The 26,101-nt window shown below is 36.8% G+C and overlaps 1 protein-coding gene across 4 annotated transcripts in view; it reads right to left on the bottom strand.

Annotated features, from left to right (window-relative positions):
* Positions 1-672: 672 nt before the first annotated feature.
* Positions 673-26,101, bottom strand: part of PHTF2 (putative homeodomain transcription factor 2) — a 73,198-nt gene continuing 47,769 nt past the window's right edge. For all 4 annotated transcript variants that reach the window (XM_055808163.1, XM_055808165.1, XM_055808164.1 and 1 more), the window contains 10 exons: positions 25,057-25,215; positions 21,731-21,949; positions 19,571-19,699; positions 18,090-18,362; positions 16,962-17,093; positions 14,391-14,477; positions 13,283-13,438; positions 8,383-8,478; positions 4,486-4,611; positions 673-3,368 (listed from right to left, as the gene is read on the bottom strand). In XM_055808163.1, coding sequence (XP_055664138.1) covers positions 3,348-3,368; positions 4,486-4,611; positions 8,383-8,478; positions 13,283-13,438; positions 14,391-14,477; positions 16,962-17,093; positions 18,090-18,362; positions 19,571-19,699; positions 21,731-21,949; positions 25,057-25,215 — 1,398 coding nt within the window. In that variant the 3' untranslated portion in view covers positions 673-3,347. The remainder of the gene's footprint in view (positions 3,369-4,485; positions 4,612-8,382; positions 8,479-13,282; positions 13,439-14,390; positions 14,478-16,961; positions 17,094-18,089; positions 18,363-19,570; positions 19,700-21,730; positions 21,950-25,056; positions 25,216-26,101) is intronic.

The raw sequence follows: 26,101 nt of genomic DNA, 5'->3' as shown, positions 1-26,101 counted from the left end.
TGAGACTATCAGGACTGGAAAAAATGGCCCATGATCTGAAGCAAGCCAGCAAGCAGCCACACATCGGTCAGATCCCATCATCTTCAGCTCCATAACTATTTCGGCAGGTACTCAGACACAGATGGGGTATGGACTGCAGAAACTTGCACTGTGCATAACATTTTCTGGCAACGTCTAAGAATTCTGGCACACTGAGGTATCACCTAGAGATGGATGGCTCTCAGGAGCTATTAATTTCTTAATACATGTAGTGTCTTCCATGACCATCAAAACAAATTTTAAACTGTAAATAGCCTACATTTAGAGTAAGTTTAGGAAGTGAGCAAATGAACGCAAGTGTGGAGTGTAACCTACTGCCAAGTCAGTCCTGGGGATAACACTGGCCAAACCTGTTTATAAAGTCCAAAGAATACGCTGTGGGAAAGCCAAAATGAAGCTAATAAAAAAGGGTGTTTGAAAGCCATTAATGGAACAGTTTTCTGTTAGAAACTATTTCACTAATCAGTAAACAAATAGCTAATACATGTTATCACACATTAATTCTGTCCAAATATTCCGTAACATGTTATTGAAGCATTTAACTTTAATTTCAATATGTACTTTAGTTTGCTTGTATTTTGATTTTTACACGGAAGTATTTCTTGTGACATAACAAAACAGAAACAGCCAAAATGATGATTGAAATTAATCCCTTAAATCCTGGTAAAATAGAACTAAATTCCGTTTCAATATTTTTCCAATAGAAACAGTTATTTAGAAGCCACATGTTCAGTAGTCAATAAGATTAAACTACTTTGCATAACTAAATGTGTCTGAAAGTTTGTGTTCTTGCAATGAAGTGCAATTTTGACAACCATCATTTGCATTCCATGTGCAGGATTTGTCTACCAAATATGCTTTAATTTAATCTAAATCGAATATATGGATTTAAATCAAAACAGGCAGACTCAGAAATATGCTGGATATTACTAAAAGACATATCTGACCCATTGTTTTTTCTTCTTTTTTACCATCAACCATAGAAAGCTTTATTCCAAGCCTGATCACACTTTCAGTTACAAAACAGGTGGCAAAAAATTACAGTTAACACACAAGATCTGCCATATTTCTACTTGCCTCTATTCTCATACTGGGTTTTCCACCCTGAGGGATGGAAAATAAACCTCTTCCATTTTTAACATAATGAATATACCTAATAGTAGGAAATACTGGGGTTTATTATTTTTAATTTCATTTTGTGACTCTTTTACTCTCCCCAAGCTGCCACTTGTTAGTGCAACAATCCAGCACAGTGCTAGTTGCTGAGGTATACGTGGTTAAACTAATTTCACCTCTGACCAAAACCGCAATGTTTTCCCTCCCCCCTCTTTTTTTTTTTCTTCTTTTTTTTTTTTTTTTTTTCAGGTAACAAAAGCCATATATTCAGCATTTTACATTTCTAAAAGTAATTCCATTCTAGAGCAAAGAATGGTTCTGTAATAGTGACAAGCTGTAAAAAGCAATAGCTTTATCTTTTATCACCCATAGAACTCCTGCTGTACTTTTTTTTTCTTAAAATACATTTTGTGCAAAATTAAGTTCTGTGTATGTCTATACCATAATTTGGAAAAAACTGTATATAAAATGTACTTGGTTTTTAAAAACAATCCCAACATCAAACAACAGAGAAAGAAGAAACAGATCAGATGCAGCTGAAGTTTTCATATGAGAAACTAAATACAGTATGTTCTTAAAGCTCCAGTAATACATTCTTTCAAAAACCAGAATGCACTTTGGTCATTATTAAACGTTAGTACAGAGGCAAATAAAATACAAAATGCTTGTTTGTGTTGCTTTATATATAAAAATATTTTTATACCACATAAGTTTAAGGTACATTACTTCAAATCTTTCAAGATTCTGAAGATTAGCAAGCGTAGTGCAATGTCCAGACTCTTGTCATCTACTTACTTGTCATTTTTCAATATGAAGACACTATTTTGGAACCACAAAATGTAAGAATACTTGCACCTGGCGATATTAATCCTCCCACATAATTTGTAGATGGGAAGTTTGTTCCAGGTAACTTAAGTCTACATGGGTGAACATCAATTTTTGTCACGCTGAAGAACCATGAGTCAATATGACTGGTCCGTGTGGGAGGCAGGGGACAGAAGGCAGAGGGAGAGCTGGGAAACCCCAGCCAGGAAAGCGCTGGGGAATGACACCTGCTGGGGAGGAACAGGAGGAGAGCAGGTTATCTGAAGACACAAATCTGCTGACTACCAGGCTTCATGAGCTCTGCTGCTCACCAGAGGAACTTTTCTGTATTAAGCTGTTCTTAAACTTCAATGTGGTATGAATGGCATATACTATAGTGTACAAGAGGAGAGCATCTATCTATCTTATGCTCAGTCATTCATAGCACTCCTTTCACCAGTAAATCTTCGGCTTCTTTAAATACTCAGCTTCAACATACAATATATACTGCTCCATAGTTCACCATAATATATTCCAATTAATATACATTTATATGTATATATATAAAGTTTCTCATTAAAAGTAACAATAAAAAGTGCACATATTGAGCATGCACAGTCAGAGCTGCGCAGAACAGCCCAGTATTTCAAATAAATACAATATTTAATTTTATCAAAATATCATACAGCATGGTAACCATTTACAATTATTGCTCTAATAAAAGTGTTATCAAAGAGCACTTGTTGACTTGTTATATAATACCTTGATTAATATCCCAGGATATTTAAACTGCAGCCTATACGAGTTTAGATCCTGGAATTACTCAAAATATTAAAAGTTCCCATTTGCATCTAATATTAATATAAAATGTTTATGCTACCTGTCATACTGTATTGTCAGTACTTTATTTTTTGTATATGTCTCACTTTTCTATTGCAACCAAACATCTATTGATGTTATGTTGTCCTCATAAATGATTGGTGCAAATGAAATATTCTAAGCAATTTTACCACATTATCAACAATCAAATGACTTCCTTATAGTGTTACCGTAACTAAAAATGTTCAGCACTGGCTTCAACTTTAACAACAGAAGTTCTCAGACACACAATTTTTGACCCTTCTCAAAGCTGACTCTTTCCAAAGCTAAACAAGTAATTTTGAAAAGAAAATATAAATGTCAACTAAAATGAACATAAACAGTGAGAAGTTGAAATAAATACAAAGATTGCACAAGACAGTCAGATGTAAACACTTCAATTTTCCAAATGACATCCTTGAAGAGGTTGTAGCATCTGAAATACAGATTTCAGTGGCTGCTTTGAGGCAGTTTTGTCAATCAATGAGCTTTTCTATAACACTGTGTTATCTCGTCTTCTTTATGTATTGTCAAGATTTGATCTTCCAGAGCTGGAAAAGTTCAAGCAGTAAATCAGTATTATTTTTCAACTCAGTCTTCCGTTTACCAGAACTGCAATACCACCACTTTCTTTTTTCCTACTGCATTTGCTGCATATTCTATAATACGCAAAATAAATTTTACATTTGTTTAACAGGGAAAAAAACGGACAGATGTAAGCAAACTCAGTGGCGAATTAAGGGCTCTGTGCTACAAGCTTGTCAAAACGAATGTGCCTCTTAACCTGAATCTTGAAATAGCTTCCAGAGTTTGCAGTTCAGAGCGGGGCAGAGAGTAGGGCCTAACAAGGTAGCCCTTCAGCCACGATGACACGACACTGTGTAATATTGGTCACAGTAATACTCTATCTACCATAATACTTCACTGCAGCGCAAGACAAGGATAGCTTGCATCTTTTTGCATTCCTTAAGGAGCTATAAAGTCAACAGTGAGGAATTCAAGGCAGAAATCAGATCTGGGATACAAAGAAAAGTCAAATAAGGTATAGTACTTATGTGTATGAATGTGTCTGTATGTCTAAGAAATCCTGGTAATTATGTGTCCTACATAAAGTTAGAAAGCCACAAAAATGCAAAAAAACCCCACAACCAAACAAACAAAAAACCAGAGTTAAAAGAGCTGCCCCCCAGCCATGGGCAGGGACACCTTCCACTGGACCAGGCTGCTCCAAGCCCCATCCAGCCTGGCCTGAAACACTGCCAGAGATGGGGCAGCCACAGCTTCTCTGGGTAGCCTGTGCCAGTGCCTCAGCACCCTCACAGTAAAGAATTTCTTCCTTAGATCTAATCTAACTCTACCCTCTTGCAGTTTAAAGCCATTCCCCTTTGCCCTATCACTACAGGCCCTTGTAAGAAGTCCCTCTGCAGCTTTCTTTTAGGCCCCCTTTAGGTACTGGAAAGCTGCTATAAGGTCTTCCTGGATTCTTCTCTTGGCGCATATGAACAAATACATCACTATTCTGATACAGCTTAAATGCCATAACCATTTTCAAACAATAGATCTTCTAGTTAATACAGTTGAGAATACATTAGTCTGCAACGTATGATCCATCTATCATAATATTCTGAACCCCATGGTGAAAAAAAAGGATGCTTAACAAGTAGTTACCTTTAGATTAAATCCAAGCAAGTCACTGATGACACCAGAAACAGCTGACAAGATAACAACTTGGGTGATATTATAAAGCAGTGGATTCATTGTAAGCCCATACAACCTGAAGGGACTGTCCAGTTCCTAGTAATGCAAAACAATGACATTAAAAGCAAAAATTACACAAAGATGTTTTTGTTCATATATGTATTGAGTGATATTCGATAGCTTAAGAAGTCTTCAAGTCACAGTTGAGTAAAACATCCTCCTATTCTTCTGCACAGGAAAAACAATGAGCAAGAAAATACCCATCACATTAACTGACTACTGATGTCTAAATAACCCTTCAAAAAATTGGAGGCTACCCAGCTAAAGCATCTACCAATTTGCTCATGAAGCCAGGAAAATAGAGAACTAGTTTTCCTAAGGTGCCATCATTTTAGAATTCCTTATAATTTTCCAGAAATCACCTTCAGTATTAAAACAGCTGACAGACAGCAGAACCACAAAAAACAGAAAAAAAAAAAAAAAAAGAAAAGATTTTCCACAGTGACAGAAGGCTACCTCACTACTATAGAAAATTAACAAAAATGTCTTTCCTAATGCATTTCCCTTTCCATTAATTTTGAGAATAATTACTGATGAACACAGCCAGAAAAGGAAGATGAAGGGAAAAAGTACTAATAATCATTTAACTGCTAATAATTTACTTTTTTTTTTTTATTGGAAAGATCAAATAAATTAGCCAAAATTAACCTGCAACAAAACTTGAACAAAACGGCTATTTCACCAATTTTCAGTTACTGGTGTGTTAATGAAGTCACCCACACATTTCTGGCCTACAAATATGTCAAATAAAGGAATAAAAAAAGTTTTAAAATATGAGTGGATTATATAAAGCATAACAACTATCACTGCTTTGGTCATTTATATTTTCTAGCTCTAAATTAATCTTCATCCCTCCCCTGCACTACATCCTGTGCCTTGCACAACGCCTTATAAACCCTTTTTTAATAAAGAAGAATGTCAGAGCTCTGACTCTTCCTTCAAGAGAGGTTACATAAGAATGAACAACCTTTTCATTTAGATGTAACATGGTATAAAACTGCTGCAAATACAAAAGCTATAAAAGGCATGATTCTGAGAACAGCAGAGAAATCCATTAAGAAAAAAGTTTTTAGATTTTGGATTCATCTTACCAATTTTGGGAGTAAGAAAACAGTAAGACTATTCAACATAATATAGTCTTCAGTAAAAGCTTAAGGATCAAAAACATCCAAAACCAAATTAAAAAAAAACAAACAAACAAAACCAATTCCATTTAGCTAATGGGCATGAAATACGTAATTGCATTGATCACTAGCTACCAAAAACTCATTGAAAGCTCATACTAGATGGCTTGGAAATCCATCTCACTTTTGGGCACATTCTCACAGTAACTAAGTGGTGGCCTGGGTCTGGGATTTGTGCCACAAAAGTCAAGTCCCCTTTGGAAAGGTCATGTCAGTTGACACATTTCTGAAAAGAGTAAAACACGAACAGTTTTTTTGCAAACACTGAGAAAAGCATGAAAAAGACTGAAGTGAATCAGATCAAGGGTTGATCAGCATCCTGCCGCCAACAGCAGCTGCTTCTTACCCTACCTACATTCTCACAGCACACAAACATTTCAACACATGTGATACCCTGAATCTGTCTAGTCTACTTGTTCAGTCTCTCCTTGAATCCAGATAACCTTTCTGCATCCAGTGTCCTTTGACCAACAGCTGCACAAGTCTGCTACCTGACACAGAGAACACTTCCTTTTGTTTGTTCCAAAACCAGGTCGTAAAAGCTTTGCCATTCCTTATTCTTATACCAAAAGAAACAGTTCATAACTGACTTAGCCAGGCTCTCCACATCGTTATAGCATAACTCTCAACCTAAGCTGTTGCTTTGTCCGCTTTGAACTCTTCCTGACTCTGTCAGCCCTCTCATGAAAGTGCTGCATATTTTTTGAGATGAGACCACACACACTAGCAGAAATACCCCATCATCTCAGCCTCTAACTGACTAGTTTAAACAGAGTTTAAACTTCATTTTAAGAACTGCTCCTTCTTGCACAGGAATCAATGGGGTAAGTGGCTAGAATTCTACATACGGTAGAATAAGGCAGCAAGGTCTTAAAGCACCACCATACGCAAACCCCTCCAATTGTTTCTCTTGAGAGGCTTGAATTTTCCAGACTGCAGCGGAAAGGTATGGAGGCATTGAAAGATATGGTTCAGGTTTACTGCACGATAATCCAGCCATTCCCTCTACTTACAGGGATCTCTGCACATGGAATCAGTATCAGTCGTGCTATACTCGAACATGGTGGGAGGGGTGTGTGAACTGAAGGAAGTTTATCTGAGGGGGAGGAAAACACTTCTGTATTTGCCAGTCATTCCTGGGGAACTGTTCTACAGGACCACTCTATCTTGGACTAAAGGAGGAAGTTGATTCCCTGAAGGAGAAATCACAATACTGTTGTTACCTCACTTCTGAGTCCAAGAGTAACAAATCAGTAGCGCCTCTTTAAGAACTTTACCATGACAGCAGAATGTATAACAAGATCCAAATGCTGAAAGCTGAAGCTTTCACAACAGCCAAAGTGGTTAAGCACTGAAACACCATGCCGAGAGAGGTGAGGAGGCAAGTCATGAGTTTGTTTTTTGTAGTATCAGAACTGGCTTCCTCTTTGAAAGCCTACTTTAGTCAACTGTAAGTTATATACTGTTAATTTTAGTGTATAAACACATTAAGAATACTAAATCTAACTGATCTTATTTGTTCATAAAAGCCAAACCTAAAATAAAATAAGTTTTTCAAGTGTTACGTTTATTACTCTCATTTGGCATTCAAGTAACCCTTAAGTAAGTTTTGGACTAAGGAAATGTTTAGTCTGAAGGAGAATGAGACATTTCTGGGCCAAGAATTAAGCTCCCAGACAAATGAAAGAACAAAACAACTTGCTTCCCAAATTATGACAGATCTGTGAGTCTGAAAGAACAGACAAACTCAGCAGAGGCAATTTAGGATCAAAAATGTCTTCCCGAGAACCTCAACCACTGCTTTGTTAACAACAAGAAGTTGTTCTATAAAAGCCCTAAGCAGGTCCATGCTCTAGCTCCAGATGAGTGAAAGAAAGATGATTTTTCTTCTGCAGAATTCTAGAAACGGAAAGTAATAAAAAAATTCATGTTCTCTCACCATGAAGAAGTACCTTCTACTCACCAAATATAGTTCCCTGACAAACAGGATATTATTGCATAAGCGAAAAACTTCTCTACTAAAATTCCATGCAAAAAATAATTGCCAAATAGTTCAAGGGCACAGCTGACATTTGAATTACATTAAATGAAATCTGTACCTTTAGTTCACTTATAAATGGACCTACGTAACAGTTTCTCTCTGTCTTCCAAAAAGATTAATCTATCACAGTAAGTAAAGACGACATCAAGGATAATCTAGTTTTAATTTGAAATGGTAACCACTGACAGTTTTTAAGAGGAATTACTTTTGTGGAAGAGCACAAATCCCCCAGCAGCTTATTACTAGAACCAGATATTTACACTCCAAAAAACCCAACAACATTGCATCATTTATTTCTCAAGCATTCATCATCCTGTCCATCCTGAAGTACCTTCTCTCGGGCTGCTCATATAGTTTAAAGAATAAAATTTATTGTATATAGTAATAATTTGTAATCCACAATGATAGCAACATAACAAGACTGTAGCGTGTGAACAAGTAGCATTGCTGTGAAAGAGTTACAGAGCAGATTTAAACCAAAACATACCGCGTTGCCCGCAAAAATTAACACAAGCGACCCATTAAGCAATCTATTCTGCTTCTTAGTTACATATAATATTGTAATAGTGCTTTAATTCTTACCTTCAATAACTTAGTAGCAAGTTTTAAAACATTGTTCACTAGTGTCAGCTCCTCCTTCTTGTTAGGCTTTTTCTCCATTTTCAAGTACAAGTTTATCTGATTTAAATAAAGTAAGAGTATCACCACTTACTCAGAATTTAAAGGAATTCGGAAATATTTAACAATAAAATGAAATGATTAGTCAGCAGTCATATAACAGAACAGTGATGACGTTTCTGCAAGGAAGCAAATTTTTTGCTTCCTTTTTAATATTTAAGAGCAAATACTGGTCCAGTGCCATAGGAAAATACAATGTTTTATGATACAACAAAATCTATTTGACACTACTACAGCAACAACTTTAAAAGCTCAATGCAGTCCACAAATTAGGCAAGAAAACCAACCCCATATGTTAAGGTTTGCATAATTTCTTTTTCCTCCTTCAATAATTACCCGAGATTTGTCAATTCATTTCCAGGTCTTTATACTAGCATGTAGACTTTAAAGGCTTAACAACTCCAAAAGATACTGAATAGACTGAAATGCTAAACCAAAATTCTGCTAAAGTATAATTTCTTTTAAAAGATTTTAGTGTAATTGAGTACTTCATGAGCACTTTTGAGTGCAGAAAAATCAATCTTTCTAGTGCCTTGAAATATCTGAAAAATTAATTAAACTCTTCATTGCTGTAGAAGAACAGTATATTCATCATTGAACACTTCTGTGTTCCACATGTTTTTAGGTCATTGTTTCTGAGAAAGTTTAGTTAAGAGTACACATTAACTCTCTTTTGCCCTTCCAGCAATTTTGAAACATCAGCTTTCATTCTCAAATAACCTATCTTTGATATCTTAGACCAGGCGAAGGCTAGTTTTTCTTTTGTAATGCATAACAAAAGCAAATCAAAGGAAAAATATCTTGAAAAGCTGTGAACTTACTATTTTAGGATGATGACCTTCATCAACAAAAAAAATTAACAATTCAGCAATACGCTGAAGCATCCTTCAGATGACAGAAACTCTTACCAAGCAACAGAAGTGAAGTTGCAGAAAGGAAGTGATGCTATATGATGCCATGATATATTTAACCACCTTGTTTAAGATGGTTATTGAAATAAGGGCCATGGACATCTGAACAAAGTAACTCCCTAAAATGGTCACTGTTTCTTATACAAGTTAAACCCAAAAAACTATGCCTCATATATTCCAAGGCATATCAAGCTCCTGAACTACCAAACTCATTTTAAATTATGCTTTTAGAGGCAAAGAGATTCCAGTTTTTAATATAAAATTACTGATTTCAACAATTCAAGTGTTTATAAACAGAAATAAACTAAGAAAAAAAAAGGCTCTTGTGTTGGATTTGCATTGCAAGGTTTTGGTAGTAGGGGGGCTGCAGGGGCAGCTTCTCTGAGTAGCTGCTAGAGGCTCCCCCATGTCTGACAGAGCCCGTGCCAGCTGGCCCCAAGGCGGCCCACCACGGGGCAAGGCCGAGCCCGGATAAATATATCTGTGATAATATATTTAAGAAGGGGGGAAAAAAATCTGCACGATCACAGCAGAAGAGAGAAGTGAGAGTATGTGAGAGCAACAGCTCTGCAGACGCCCCCCCGGGCTGGGCAGCAGGAGGCTGGGGGGGCTCCAGGCCCCGGGGCAGAGGCTCCCCAGCAGCCCCCGGCGGGGCGGGCTGTGCCCCCACAGCCCGGGGAGGCTGTGACCCGCGGGAAGCCCATGCTGGAGCAGGTTGGCTGGCAGAACCTGTGGCCCTGTGGGGGACCCACGCCGGAGCAGTCCATGCCTGAAGGACTGCACCCTGCGGGAAGGTCCCACGCTGAAGCAGTTTGCGAAGCACTGCAACCTGTGGGAAAGACTCATGCTGAAGAAGTTCACGGAGGACTGTCTCCCATGGGAGGGCCCCAGGCTGGAGCAGGGGAAGGGTGTGAGGAGGAAGGAGCAACAGGAACAGTATGTGATGAACTGACCGTAACCCCCATTCCCTGTCCCCCTGCGCTGCTCAGGGGGAGGCAGTGGAGAAACTGGGAGTGATGTTGAACCCAGAAAGAAGGGAGACGTGGGGGGAGGTGTTTGTAAGTTTTGATTTTTATTTCTCATTATTCTGCTCTGATTTGAATGGTAATAAACCGATTTCCCCAAGTTTAGTCCATTTTGCTGTGACGGTGATCTCTCCCTGCCCTTACCCCCCCACGGGCCTTTCATTGTGTTTCTTCTCCCCTGCCCAGCTGAGGAGGGGAGTGACAGAGAGGCTGGGGGGGCACTGGGCATCCAGCCAGGGTCAAACCACCACAGCTCTATTTAGAAAGTCTGAAAAAACGCTAGGCAATAAACCCTAGGAGGGTTCAAATCTCTTAACAGCTACTATGTTGTCATTAATTTATGAAAAAAACCCAACAGTCAATAACAAATTTTGAATCAGGAGGGAAGTTTGAATGTATATATATGCACAGCCACCTACCATACCCATTCTGAGAGTTTAAAACTGGCAAGACCACTTTGATCAGACCATACGTCATATTTTACTCAACAAGGAACCACTGAGGCACTTCATTTACAAGACAAATTAGAAACACTTTCAGAAGGACTTGAAAAAGTAGAGACAAACAGCACGCAGTCAAAAAATCCCTTGATGTAAAATGATTGATCTTTTAGTTTCCCATCATAACTCCTAATCATGAAATTCATAGGTTGAACACAGAAACGGATGGAACTTCGCTACAGGAACTAGACTTTGCAATTTCATCTTTTCTGGGAAGCATTTAAATTGAATGTGGGACTGAGGTTTGTTTGTCCTTTTGGGTTTTTTCTTGTAGTTGTTTGTTTGTTTGGGCCCGTGACACCTCTGGCCAACAAGGAAGAGATGCAACATGTAGATGCACTTGTCATTGAGAGGTCAACTTGACCATGGATGCTATTGCACAGGTTACCCATGAATGTGAAACGTACTACAATCAAGAAAGCCAAGCCGTTAAAGCCGCTCTGGTATGGAGAACAATGGCTGAAATTTAAATATGGGGAGGCCTGGCAAATTTGATTAGATTACATCCCTTACCATGCACTAGCCTTCACAATAAGCCAAGGCTGGGCTTATGTCTGTCCTCAGGCAGGGAAATTCACAGATTAATATAAAGCACACAGATGTGGCTGCAACTTGGCTAACAAAAAGTAGATTTTGCAATTTCATCTTATCCCTGAAGCATTTATATTGAATCTGGAGGTTGAGGCTTGTTTGTCCTTTCTGGGTTTTTGTTGTAGTTTTTTGTTTTGTTTTAAAGCTTCATTCTCTTCTCAGTAAGCCTAATAACATTAGTATGTGATTTTCAAGGACACCAGTTCATATGTGCTTCCTTTAGATCAAGTGAGTGTCAGTCAATTGTTCGGGTTTGACCTCTCATGAAAGGCCAAAATATTAAGACTTTCATGAGTGTCTAAGAACACTGTAAATATGCTGTGGTATCCAGCTAGTATGTGAAACCAGTCCAAAATGAGTTCTACTCAGGGTGACGTGTATCCTTTTTATTTTCTGAGAAACAATAGTGAATTCTATTCCGGTTTTCACTTCATGAAGCTCTCAGGCATTTTTAAGGGAAATTACTTGTAACAGGATAAGGTAGATTCAATACAAAGCTAGGTGTCTGATGACAGTACTTTCCGCATTTCTTTTTGGGCGTATTTTGTTGTTTGTTTGGTTTTTTTTTTAAGTTATGGGGACACAGAGGGTGTGCTTCTTTCAATGGGTATGCTGGCTTAAAATATTTAAACACTGACTCTCATGAAGACCGTAGTATAGAAACCTATGAAAGCAAAACAAAGGCCTGACATTCTCTCTCTCTCATGCGCGCCTTGCTCTCCATAATTTTTTTCTAATCCTTATCAGAAACATTTCCCTTCATTTTCATTCCAGAAACAGAGGACATACACTTCACCAGGACTCTGAGGATCAACCAAACAATGCAAAGCTCTCCAGGCTCGGGAACTCTTGAGAGGTATCACACTGGTGCAAAACACAGCATTCAGGGCAAGGTAAATAGGCAGTCTGTCTTCTCAGTGTCGAGCTGTGTCATCTTTAGTAAAGACAGAATGAATTCTCACTGAGCAATATAGGTAAGCAGTCATTTATACCATCTGTCATTAAGTTTCACATCCTGACTTTGGGAGACAGTTTGGAAGATTTTGTTCTCCAACTTGAACATATTTCCTGTAGGAAATGTGTAAAGGTTTCTTGAACGGCCTATTTACCTTGCCCTGAATGCTGTATCTTGCACCATTGTGAAACCTCCCTGAGCAGGAAAAGATGGCTTCTTGCCTAATGCTAACTGAACATGCTTAGCTTGGAAAACTATCATCAGTGCCAGGCAGAGCAGAGAAGGAGATTTGCAGTACAAACACCAACCAGAACATTCCTGAGAAGAAAAGTAGGTAGACCCAAAGCCAAGCTTGACAGACGGCTGAAAGAAGAAGTCTCCAAGGAGTCTACAGGAGACTAAATGTAATTCATGCAACCTAGCAGTCAAAATTATTAGACTGGAAACAGTGACCCACTTTGTAGGGAGCAAGTTTGTTTTCAAATCTTTTATTCTCCCATCCCACACTTTGAGAGTTCAGGTGTCTTTTTCCTATTTAAAAGCTACTTTTTATGTTTGTTAGATTTTAAATTATATCAACCGACATATACTGATATCTCCAAGTCCACTCACTCAATTGAGATATGGCCATCTCAATCTTCCATACAACTTTTAAACAGTGTCATACACTTCTCACAGAAACCGAACTTCATGTTGTAAAGTGTTGTTCCACTACGCCCTAATTAACTCCCTAATCCAAACTATTTTAATACATCTCAAATGCATGCCTGAGACCTACCAAATACTTTAGATAGAAAAATATAGGTCTATAGAAATTCTCACCTGCTCAGTAAGTAATATTGAGGTATTGCTGTACTTTTTACTGGTTTCAGATCCAAGAGTAACAAATCTTAAGAGAAAAAGAGTTAGTGAAATGCACCAAATTATGAGTTCCCAATTGTAGTGACACTCAAGGAAGATCTCATGCATGTGAAGCAGCTGAAAACGAAAGAGAAAAAAATTAATCAAACTAATAATTACATTATGACATAAGAAAATAACCTATCTCCCCAACTCAAAGAAAAAAACCCCAGTAATCAGTACAGGGATCGGTTTTAGGCATTAAATATTTTTGAATCATAATTGAAAATCAGCAGTGTGTCAAATATATGAAGTTTGAAAGGCTCAGAATTTAGACACATTTTTTTTCATCTCTTCAAAGCAATAGAAAAAACTATCCACTCTAAGCCAATTTTAAACCCATGTTCAAACTTGCAAAGACACTATACAGGATAAAAAACCAAAACATACCCTCAAATGTACTGAATTATATAGAAAATTTAATCCAAGCAGAGTTACCGATACATTACATTCTGATTAAAATATTTATAGTTAGCTACCAGGGAAACACATTAGTGTTAACTAGGGAAGAAAGTGGAAAGAAAATACAACCAGAAGCCATTCAGAAGCTTTCCTGTATTCTGAAACAGAAGCTCAAGGAAAAATCTAAGTGGTAAAAATCCTTAAACGTAGATTTGCTTACAAAAAGATATTCCACTAGAGGGCAAGCTAATATAGCCAGCAATCCTGTTTCTCACAAAAATCATCAACCAAGGTCAATAGTTTTCAAACATGTGTTTTGATGCAAAGTTAGAACCCCCCACCGTGTTCCAAAATACACGATGAAAAATGAAAGAGGACATAGATTTTAAAAAAATCTTATCATGTTAGGAATTATGCTATCAATAAGTTTCTCTCTTAAGAGAACAATATTCTGAAGTAGATAAAATGAACAATACAAAATGCAGCTTAATCTTCTGAAAAGCTGTATCAGCTGTTACTGATTTTTCACCGTGGTCTTTTAACTCAATAGGAATCACCACGCAAAAGGCACTCAAAACTATTTTACAGCCATGACTTAAATAGCTTTATCTATACAAGATTTCCTTACCTGTGCACAACAGATAAACACAACTGAGATAGTCAGTAGGAAAGCAGATGAAACTATTACATCAACTGAGCGTTGAGGACCTCGACGCTGAAAATAAAGGGTATGGATATATGTGAGTGAAAACCTACCCAATCAACGGTGATATTTAGCATATCCAGTTAGAATCACACCTTGAACCTATGTTTCATCACGGCTCACGATTCGGCAATCTAAGTTCCGAACACAATATTAGATCCTAATAAAATCACTGCATTTTAATACCCCTAAAGGCGTGCAAGATTAATTCAGATGCAAGGATTTAAAGGTAATTATGAGAAAGAAAATATTCACCACACGTTCAGTCAGCTGCTTCATTATATGACACAACTTTCAGCAGCATTCTCTGATGTAAAAAAATCAGATATGGCACTGGGCTTTAACCCCAAGTATTGAACCAGTACTAACAAGTGTGTTTTGGACACCAGATTGCAACAGGATGTCAAAATATGATTTCACATGGTTGGTATTTTCCATTATTTGCCTCTTTTTGACACATAAAAATTGTAGCTGTAAATCACTGTCCCATTGTGGTAGGTGCAATAATATAATTCTCTCACCCAGGAGGAGGAGGAGGAAAACATGCTTGTCTTGAAAGGTACAACCACACTGTTTTCAGACATGTTTTTCTTGCTTACTGGTACAATGAAATATTTCTACCCACTGAGCTTTTTCCCCTCTTTATTTTTAAAGAACTATATGTCCTGTGCTGCATTGAAGCATGTACAAGTTGTAACAGACATTCATTGCTCAACTTTGTTCTCTAAACATAGGACTAACTATACAAATGCGACAAGAATGGGAGGTGTACATAGGCAAGATATAACCTTAAAATTTGGAGAACGAGACAGGAAGTTTAAATGTTGGGGTATGGGGGAGAAGTACAAATTACTACTGCAGGTACACACGTACTACTTCTATATTGAGTCAGAGAGTTTTGCCTCTGCTAGACTTGAGATGTGTATATACCCCAGCCCACATCTTCACAGGTGGACATATATACAGACAGGTAACATGCAAGTGTATTCTGGACAGATGCTATGGCAGTATATGCCAGCAGCACCGCTGCAAGAAGGCAGCCCTGCTGCTTAGCTGCTTGTCTCCATTCCTTTCCTTGTGCTTGCACAGGCATTACAGATGTGCCCAGTGAACCAAGTAAAGCAAGAGATAGAGGTGAAAGTTAGTGTTCTTGACTGGTATTTTTCAGTTGGGTTAGTTCTCTACGCCCCTGCCTCTGACCACTGATTGCTTTTTTCCTTAGTCACATAACTATACAAGTGTTTCTGGTGGCATAAGAAAGAGTGGAATATATAAGCTGTGGTTGTGACAAAAGAAGGCAACACTCTCTCTGCAACAATGCTACCATATGCAGTCTTTAAAGCATCAAAACTACATTCTATTGTCCAAGTGATGCTATCCTCCTTTCCTCCCAGCCAGCAACACATTACAGACTACAAGGAAAAAGGAGTCTCTCAAATGTAAAATGTAAAGGGTACCTCTTTTTCACAGCCGCCCCAACAGATACTTCCATAACACAAGGGGTGTTGTCAATTAATTGCCTCAATTCCTCTTAAAATGATGCACTTTCAAATTTAGTATTGTGCTTTACATTAAAAATTTTGCCTGTTTATAGTTCCTGCTTTCCACGTTCCCCAGTTTCTACACCATAACTGCTTTATGTTTTCATAATCCTTTACCTACTTCTAAAAATTATTGATAGCAAATTTCATCTAACCTTTCTTAATTGCTGTTGGAAAGCATAGATGGAAATAAGGGGATTACCACCACTAGCAAGAGATTCTTAGTTGCTGTTGACCAAAAAACTGCTGCTATAGAAACCAAACAGGGAAAACCCTAGCTTCATCTGAGTTGAATTACCTAATGTAGGGAGAAAAATGGACTAAAACTTGGGGTGGGGGGTGGGGGGGGGGACAAACAAAAAACACCAAACCTGAGTTAGAGAACATGTATCCCTTTACAAAGAATCATCAAAATGCTCTGGCTTGAAAAGATCATTAGAGAGATATAAAGAGATTACTCAAATGTGAGCTGAACATACAATAGAGGGATCAGAATGTCTTACAGATAATACTTGGGCATAATTTCTGGCTTCAACTGGCACATAAACACAGCACAAACACGCACATAAACTGTCTTGCTTTATAGATACCTTCTGTGTTAATGACACTAAGCGGTGGGTATTTTACAATAAGGTATCATGTGTGTTATACTAAAAGTCACTATTTTTACCCAACATATTCACCTGAGAGACTTTTCTGCTAGCATTAGTAACATAAGACTCCAACTCTGAAACACACTCATACTTTACTCCAAGCTAAAAACTAAGCATTTACTTTCTTACAATCCGGCTGCCTGCAGACACTGCTGGCTCAGAGTCACTAAAATGAAGCATATACGGCATGTGCACCAACAGCAGTAAGTGCACAGGAGGAAAAATTCAGACTAGGATACCAACCTTCCATCAAGAGCCTATAAGGTATTTTAAAGTGTTAGCAAAAATATACATTATTTTACCTTTAGATAGGACCTGAGAGAAAGCCACATTTTTATATTTTGTACTTTCTTCAAACGGAAGTGAGGAACCTCGGATTTTCTTGCCCTTCTGGCAGATGTTAGGTGACCAAAAAGTTTGGCAAAAAGTAGCCTCTGTAGAGAAAAAAAAAATGCTTTAACTGTTAATTGATTTTCAAGGACACTAAAAAGACAATCGAGAAAAGGCTTCACTTAAAACTGAAATATGTTAATACAGTGCAGAAATACGAGTAGCATGTTACTGAAAAGAGGAGATACACTGAAAAGTTTTAGAAGTCTTCATAGTCAAATGATAAACAAAATTTAGCTACACTTTGAGTTCCTTTCTTTAAATTTCAGACAACAGATCAACTATGCTTTTAAAATGTGGGAGAAAATCAAACCTGCCAATCATTTGCATTAGAGAGTGCCTGTATCACAGAAGGTCATTCCAACAGAAATGATTATTAGAAGCAGGTTAATACTATTCTACTGTACTAAATTGCCTAGTTTGGCTACAATTTGAGAAAAGAAAGTTTAAAAATTTTTGGTTTGTAGACTAGTAAGTATCTATACTCTGCTGATAGTAAGGGATATTGATATTCTTTTAAAAGTTTAAATTGCAATAACAAACAATAAATTAACAAGTATCTTACTTCAATAGCAGCTCTGGCTGACTCCAGCCATGGGACCGATCTGCTAGCAAAGCAGGCAGGGCCCTTGGCTAGGCTCTGGACTGAACTGTTTTGAATTAAATTGAAGGTTTTGAATGAAACAGACTGATAGAACAAATTAGACATTTATAGAGTTCTTTTATTGAAACAACTTCTTCTTGGATGTGACTAAGAGCCAGGTTAATGCACTGAGCCAGAAATCTGAAAGAAAATATTGAAGTTTTCCCTCAGAAATGCTCTCCAAGAAAAGAGGTTATCTACAGAGACTGTACAGACTTCAGTCCATTGCAACTGAGTCATCTCCTAAACTGTAAGCCCTTTGAAGTACTTGTCATCATTGATCTATGAATCGTAGTCTGCTGAAGAAAACAAGTTTAAAATAGCCACAAAGTCAAAAACCCACAAACAGTAAACCTTGTTTTGCTTTGGATGAAACCTCTTGGTTTGCTGTTCATACCTGTTTATACGTCCTCTCAGCTACACACAGCAGAAAAAAGAAAATCCACACTAGAGAGACACGGACCACAAAACTTATAACCACCATTGAGAGAACCAGAATATCTCCATTTGATCCAAATGCAGTCATACAAAGTTCAGTGGCAGAATGTGTAGCTAGTTGTTCCAAGTCTTTAGCTTGGGAAAGTCGAAAGACAAATGGCATTAAACCCAAGATTAAAGATATGATGTTTCCAAAAATCTGATAACCAATTCCTGGTATATAGCTGTTCACCTAAAAACAAAAGAAAACCAGGGATATTTTAAATTTTGGAATTAGTTTTGAATTAAGTCAATAAATTATTAATGTTCCTGTCTTACCATCACAAAGAACACTTTATAACCTGCTAAGTTATATGAAAACTTGAACTAAGCATCTTCACAATTCACTATTAAGGAAAAGGAACTCCTCAACAAGGACTTAATGCACAGGAACTAAATATGACAAATCACATTTAAAAACCCAACAATATAATACTGCAGTTAAAAGACTCCAGTGCATGTTCTTGTATTAAAAATTCATTCAACGCTGAATTAACAAAGTGTATCAATCAGACTGTGTTGCTCACATCCTGTATGTTGCTCCTATTTGTGTTTTGCTTTTTGGTTATATGTTTTTTAAAGGAATCAAAGCATTCACAGTTCAGACAGGACTGGAGTTCTACTGTCCTGGATATGGCTTTGTCAAGTTTACTTCTGCTGTGGATTGCACCGAAAACTGTATCATCTCATGAGTCAGGTACAGAGACCTGAACCAAGTTCGTGAATACACTGCTTTTTAACAAGTTGGAGACAGTAAGTATCAACTTGTCAGAATTAGTGATAGTTTTCTTCAACTATGCTAGGATTTTATGTTCAACTCTACAAAATGCCTATGTTGTCGGTATTGAAAAAAAGTATTACATCAATTAAATGCTTTTCCAACCATTTCCTGAAGAGGAGTACTAGGAAAAAGAAGGGAGGACTAGTGAGACATCCCACTCATCGTCTTAGATATTTGTTTCCTAAATAGGAAAGCTTTCTTTTCCAGTCTTAATATTAGGATTCAAATACTCAGATCTGTATATTCCTAACCTAACACATTGGTTGTTCATCAAAATCAAGGAGATAAGTAAGAACATTCACAGCATACATCACTTTGGAACAATAAAACAGAGGTTGGCTATGTTAGCAAGTACCTAACAATGCAAACACATTTTATTGCCACAACACTTAAGATCTGGTAGCTCTTTTATCTATTAGTAACAAGTAAATCAGAGTGATGTAAGCCATGGACCAACAATGTCAGTAACAGGCTTTAAAAAAAAAACCACCAAAAAACAAACAAAAAAAGCAGTCCCAAACCCCAAACTAACATACAAATCCCTACATATAATAAGCTTATTTTTGGTAGTTCTTAGACTCCTAAATAAAATATTTGCATACAGTAAAAAGAATACTCACTCTGTTCATTATCATACCACTGATTTCGAGCACAGACATATCTGCTTTCTTGCAGTCATTACCCTCCCATACAATTGCACTTATTTTTTCTAGTCCTGGATTCAAACTGTGGATCCAAGGCAAATGACTCTGGGGAAGGCAAGGAATACATTCCATTGGAGATAAAAATCTATTGCCATTTCAGCAATATGCTGACAAAAACCCACACTTGACTAACACAAATATTGTTATATAGCATTTACTTCTACTATATGTTAACCACATTCCTCAAAATCATCCAATTCTTTTCCAAGGAACAGCTGTGAGTACAGAGATCTCTCCTTCCCCATACTTCATTTTCTAAGAAGTGTCGACATTGTGGTTGAGGATTAATTGGCTTCTTTTTTGCTCAAACATATCAAAGAAGAGTGATACACAAAAACAAAAAAGTACTTACAAGCCATCTTTAATTTACCATATGTTTAACGGAATATTATTATTCTTTCCATAACATTCTGAAAAGTCCTCTTCTCACCTTAAGCCTAAGGCCAACATTTTTTTTTATTTGCTTTTAATGATATTTGTGTACTTCACAATCCTTGTTATGGATAAAGCCCCCGCTATGCTAACTGTATCTGGCAAGACTCAGTGAGTGGTAGGAGTCTCAATAGATGCTGCTCCAAAAGCCAAGCAATCCCAGCCTAATCTACTGAATGCACTTATGGCTGAGGCACCTTTACTCTAAACAGAGCACCAAGTGAGAACGGAAGGATCTGGAAAAATGCTGAGACAGGTTCTGCTGCGGCCAATTCTTGACTTCCTCCATCCCTGTCTCACTCCTCTTTGATTCAGGTGATTAAAATTGCTCTCAACTCTGCCTGGTCACCTAGCACTACATGCATCAAACCACAGGGGGTAGGGCACAATATTATTTTTAAAATCTAATTTATCACTGATTAAAACTAAAGCTTTTTATTTTATTATTTACCTTATCAGTATTTTTCTGAATTCTATGTGTTTTGCTAAGTATTCAATTTTTTCTTCCCCCCCCTTGGATGAAAAACATCGATTTATATTACTAAAACAACACAAATATCAGTTGCAGGACTTTTTTAGTCATAGATTTCCAAGGTCTCCCTCTAGAGAGAGTGTCAACACCAGCAGCTGAAACTCAAAAATTCACAATCTATAACCTATCTGTAACAGAAAAAACACTCAACTACAGAAAAACAAAGTCAGTGCATATACTGCAATTCAACTCCCTATTGAAAGGCTTCCATTTCTGTGTTTACATAGAATGTAAGCAAGAAGAAATAAAAATAAAAAAGCAAAGACCATGTGAAATCCAAATTGCTATCACTTTTGGGTTTGTTGTTGTGTTTGGTTTTTTATTTTTGGGAGAAGGGGGTGTTTTTTAAAATCAACAAATACATAATTTTCAATTCTGGTTATGAATGAAAAACCTAATTTTGAAATTCTTTTCCTCAGCTAGTATTAACACCGTCTCTTCAATGGCATTCCTCATACTGATGGTGCACTACCAACACATATGACGTGTGTACCCAGAAGAATGTTTCACATTCTCAATCTGTGTACTTAAATGGTTCAAATTAACAATGCAATTAACATGCAATATAAAGATAAGACTTGTACTACAAATATAACTGGCACTGTGACATCTGAATGGATTTTATCAAAGTATTAACAATGAATGGATTCTGTCCAATGTCAACCTAAGGCAGCCTGCAACTGAAGTGCTGCACGACAAACACTAAAATTTTCAGAAATTACTGCCTATATGTTGCTACGGAATAGCATTAAGTAGTGAAATAAAATTATTAGTTTTAAGGTAAAAACAAAAATATTATATCTAAATAAAATTTAGACATATATAATACACATGTAACAATTCATATCCATATATATAACATTAGATACCATGTATGTTATCTTTCTGCTATTCTGTAAGCTATTTCAGTATATTGTCATATCCTTTTCATTTGACAAATGACTGAGTAGCAGAAATCAAATTTTACTTGTTTTAATTCTATCAAATCACTTTGGCTTTGTTACTTTCATTTAATATACGGTTCTTTCTCCCAGGCCTTCTTACATATGATAAAGCTGATAATACTGAATTTGTGTGTAGTGTAAAAAAAATCAAAAATGGTGGATACCAACCTGATGAAATGGGTCATCTCTGTATTCTTTCTTCACACATGGATTCACTTGAGGGCTTTCTACATCTGTCTCGCTGGTACAGGAAGAGTGGCACTCCGCACGGTGTAAGAGGTCCTCCCACAGCACATCTTCAGTTTCTGATTCTGGTCTTGCACTCTCAGAATCTTGTCTGGAGCTTGAACATCGAGAACTGCAGCTAGTACCTGATTTAGGTGTGTCCTGAAATTAAAATATGCATTGGAATTAATGCAGCTTTTTTAATTCTACATTGTTTCTTGACAGAACGGATATAAAGTTCAAATTAGTGAATCCCTGTTTATCTGCTTTTTATGTTCCAATCCATTATATTTCTCATCTGAAAGAACTACATGTTTATCAAGGAATGTCTAAAAGGCCATAGGTTTTTAGACAAAACAAGTTCAAAGTTACACTTTAAAAGTATAAACAAGTTAATAGGCCATGGCCATGGTCTCTGGTTAGTCAGGGAGAGGGTCACAAAGAACTTTAACGGCAATTATCAAGCCACAGACTCCAACTGTGTCTCAAACTTCTGATTTTATAAGCTACAAGTTAAGCATCTTTCGAAACACTTTACAGCTTCAATACCTCAGTGAAAATATGAAAGACAAGCAAGGCTATACACTGGACTAAAATTGTAATACAGAAATGTGTCGGAGTGAAAAAAAGCATCGTTCACAAAGTATTTTAATTCAACATTTTAATTTTCTGTCTCTATCTGTTTGAACCGAAGTACTTTAGCTACTTATTAACTTCCCCATGTAATCAGGAATTCTTCCTCTAGAAAGGGCAAGGCCCTGGAGGAAGGGACACACATTTCTAGTCATTCAAGACCTGAAGCACTCAAATAGCCTTTCAAGCAAGCAGTGTGGACACAAATTAACTAGTTTTGAAAAAAAAGTTTGATGTGTTCCAGGACATTTCTAAATGTAAGAGCCTGTAATAAAAGAGGAACTGAATCTCAAAGTCCCCTACAAATCACATCCCCCCACTGTTACTACTAACATACCCTCTCAAAGACAAAGAGAGCACCCACCTGTTTGAAGAGTTAGGCAGCAGGCATTGAGAAGAAAAATAACAAAGAGCATACATAGCTAATGCTAAGTGTATGTGTAATCTACACAGTCATTCATGACATTTTTCATTATTTCCAACAAACTTGAGAAACAACCATGCCTTATTATGTTCAATTTTTACTGTTACCTTAGAAAGATAGATAGATATTAAGTTTGGGACATTCAAATCTCCCCATGCATACATATGAAACAATCTAACATCTTCAGAACAAGAATGCAGAGCTTTAAACTACTTTCTACAGTAAGCAGAATCCAAATCCTGCAAGATAGGTAGGTAGTCTTAAAAGCAGTACCATCCTACTCATCACCATCCTCTGGCAATTTCTTTCCCTCTTCACACAAAATTTCTTTCTTTCTACTAGTTTCTCTTGAGAATATACACATTTTTTTTACACTTAAAAAAACCAAAAATAAAAATCAAGCAATGCTTCAGGAGACCTACTAATTTAATATGATTTGTAATGCATTATTATCTGAAGACATACTCTTTGTTCTTCCTGAAAATCATGCCTAATGTATTTCATGTAAGCAATTTTGTAAAGAAATATTTAGAAAAAAATTGGTCTGAACACCTTCCCTTTCTTTTACAAAGTAAGGGATAATATCAATGCAGAAAGAGTCTGAACTATTTTTTTTTTTTCTTAAAAAAAATAAATAGTATTTATAGAAGGTAGTCACTACTGGGTACCATTGAGTCCTGAAGTTAATAAAGTAAGAATGTTCAAAAAGCTTGCTCAAACAACAATTAAGTTGACAAGGAAACGTGAAGATAAAAGAAAACGTACGACAGAGGTTGAGAGTATATCCACTGACTTCACTATTATTTTTGTTTTAAATACAAAGAAAGCTTTCACAGATTTGAAAACTATTGTTTCATTTCCTTTGTAATCATGTGGGGGAGGCGAGTTGGTAACAACAAAGAAAGGCTTCCTCTTTCATGGCATCAGTCAGATAAGCAAATGGGGAGCAAGTGTAAAATATTACTGCCAAAGCTACACACAGAGCAAATTTAGTCTCTTCAGTTTCTGAAGCTATCTAAACACAGTCTTCCCTAGCTCTGAAGCATTCTATGCAAGAGAAGATGTATTTAAGCTGAAAAAAAATTGACTGTAATCATCTCTTTCTGCTTCCTCTTGTCAAGCACTACCAGCTGCACAAGTCAAAAGACATCTTCTGTAATATGAAGCAGAGGGTTCCAAGTATTGACCTGTTCACTTCTCCTAAACTAAACATGCATAAGGCATTAAACACTCAAATCAGTTAGCCTTCTGGATCTTTTTAACCGAAGCCTGTGAGAAATAAAGGAATAGAAGATTATCTAATAATGTTCTTATGCAAAAGCATCAACTTCAAGTCTTTGCAATTGTTAATCAGAGAAAGCAATATCAGAACTCTTCTAAGGAGATGCTTCTTATATCAAGTAGAAAGTTTACTCACAAGGCTCTGATTATTAAACTCATCTGTAAGTGGACTTTTGTCAGAACTGAAATTACTCTACACTCTTTTCTCAGTGCTAGTGAAAAAATGGCAATACAGCCGTTAACACATATATATATTGAACTTTTTTTTTTTTTAAGTTGCATATCATTAGCAAAAGAGCAGCACAATTTCTTTACAATGATAAATAAATTAATGAAAACACAATAACGTATCCCTTTCTCTTTCAATATCTGAGGGATGATTAAGGACTCTGGTAACATGAAATCTATAAATTCCCATCTTCTAAGCTATGATATCATCAAGTCTCTTGATTTCAGTATTTTTAGGCATTAACAAATCTGTTGAGATTTCATGAAAATATTTTAAAGGATTGTTTCAATAAACATAAGAGAATGAAAACTCAGAGGCAGCATCAATTAGACTTCTCCACAAGAAGGCTAGGGAATCCAAAATATTAACTAAATGGAGAGAAACACCAAAGGAGATATCTGGTGTCAAAAGGCAGCCACAGAGTTGGCCATAACCTGATGCAACATCTACGGAAAATATTTTAGGCTCCTTACAAAAAACTGAGAAGTATGATGAAGCTCAAACCAGCTAAATAAGAAACTCTTAATTTCAAAACGCTGTCATTAAGAAAACAAACACTGTCCCCACTAGCATGACTTCCAATTAACAGATTCCTAAAATCCACTATAAGAGAAAAAGGGTTTAAGGAAAAATTTATCTATTCAATAAGAAACCAAGATGTTTTAACAATTTACAGAAAAGCAGCAATGGAAAAGAACATACCTCCAGAGGACAGTGCTTCTTATAATGGTGAGATTTCCTGTTTCGAAGTGTACAATCACTGGAAGTGCGTTCTACATTGCGACGTAAAGAATATCCAGTTTCAGGCCCTTCCTCACTAGAAACTTCATCTGATAAATTTGTCACAGTCCTGTGAGTATCCTAGTGCAAGAAATACAGTATTAGTAAGACATGCACTCATGCTTACAAGGCCTTGTTCTCAACTACTGAAATCAAATTTCTTGCTGCAACATTATCATCTATGCTCATTTAAGTCAGATATTAACGCATTTCCAATTGTCAAAAACAAGTGGTACAGCACAGATCATAAAATAGATATTGTAATATCAAAATAGACATTTCTCACATGATGAAGGGCTAATTCATACTACACTAAAGAACAGTTCTGACATTCTTACCTTAAATGTGATTTTGTTTAAATCTAACCTACCAAGAAAGTCTTAGAGGCAATATATCCAGAATACTTGGGAAAAAAATAACCCAAAACCCCAAAATCAAACGAACCAAAAAAAAAGCCACCACCAAAACTGAGACAGCAGGCACTATAGCATTGAATTATCAACATATACAGTACAACTGCTTTGTCCTCCAACAATAAAGTGCTGCAGATGGCACGTAGAATACTGAGATCATTAATATATTCTGCTTTCCGTTTCCCTGATTTTAAACTAAAGTTAAAGTAGCCCTTACAGTAACAGAAAGAAAAAAGCGCAGCAAAGGATCATTCAGCTGTCAAAAACTTTTTTTGTAGATTCTCATTTGTTATGAGATCACCAGACAGGATGCTGTAATGTTTCCTTTGGAGTCTTTCTATCATCAATGAAATGCTAGAAGGACAAAAATAGCAAAGCTGTTTTCCGTTAATACAACAAAACCTTTTGCCCTTCTGTAACTCAGACATCATTCTCCCTTCCACAATTGAGCTCTTTTCTGAGGTGCTTCAAGGTCAGGTCATTTCGCTTTTGCAACAGTTGAGTTGCATAGAGAAAGAGGGACAGGCAGAATAGTTTGGGGTGTCTTATTTACT

The sequence above is a fragment of the Falco peregrinus genome, chromosome 6 (assembly GCF_023634155.1).
Source record: "Falco peregrinus isolate bFalPer1 chromosome 6, bFalPer1.pri, whole genome shotgun sequence".
Taxonomy (NCBI): domain Eukaryota; kingdom Metazoa; phylum Chordata; class Aves; order Falconiformes; family Falconidae; genus Falco; species Falco peregrinus.
The sequence above is the reverse complement of the archived record's forward strand: the minus strand, read 5'-3'. Positions and strand labels throughout refer to the sequence as shown.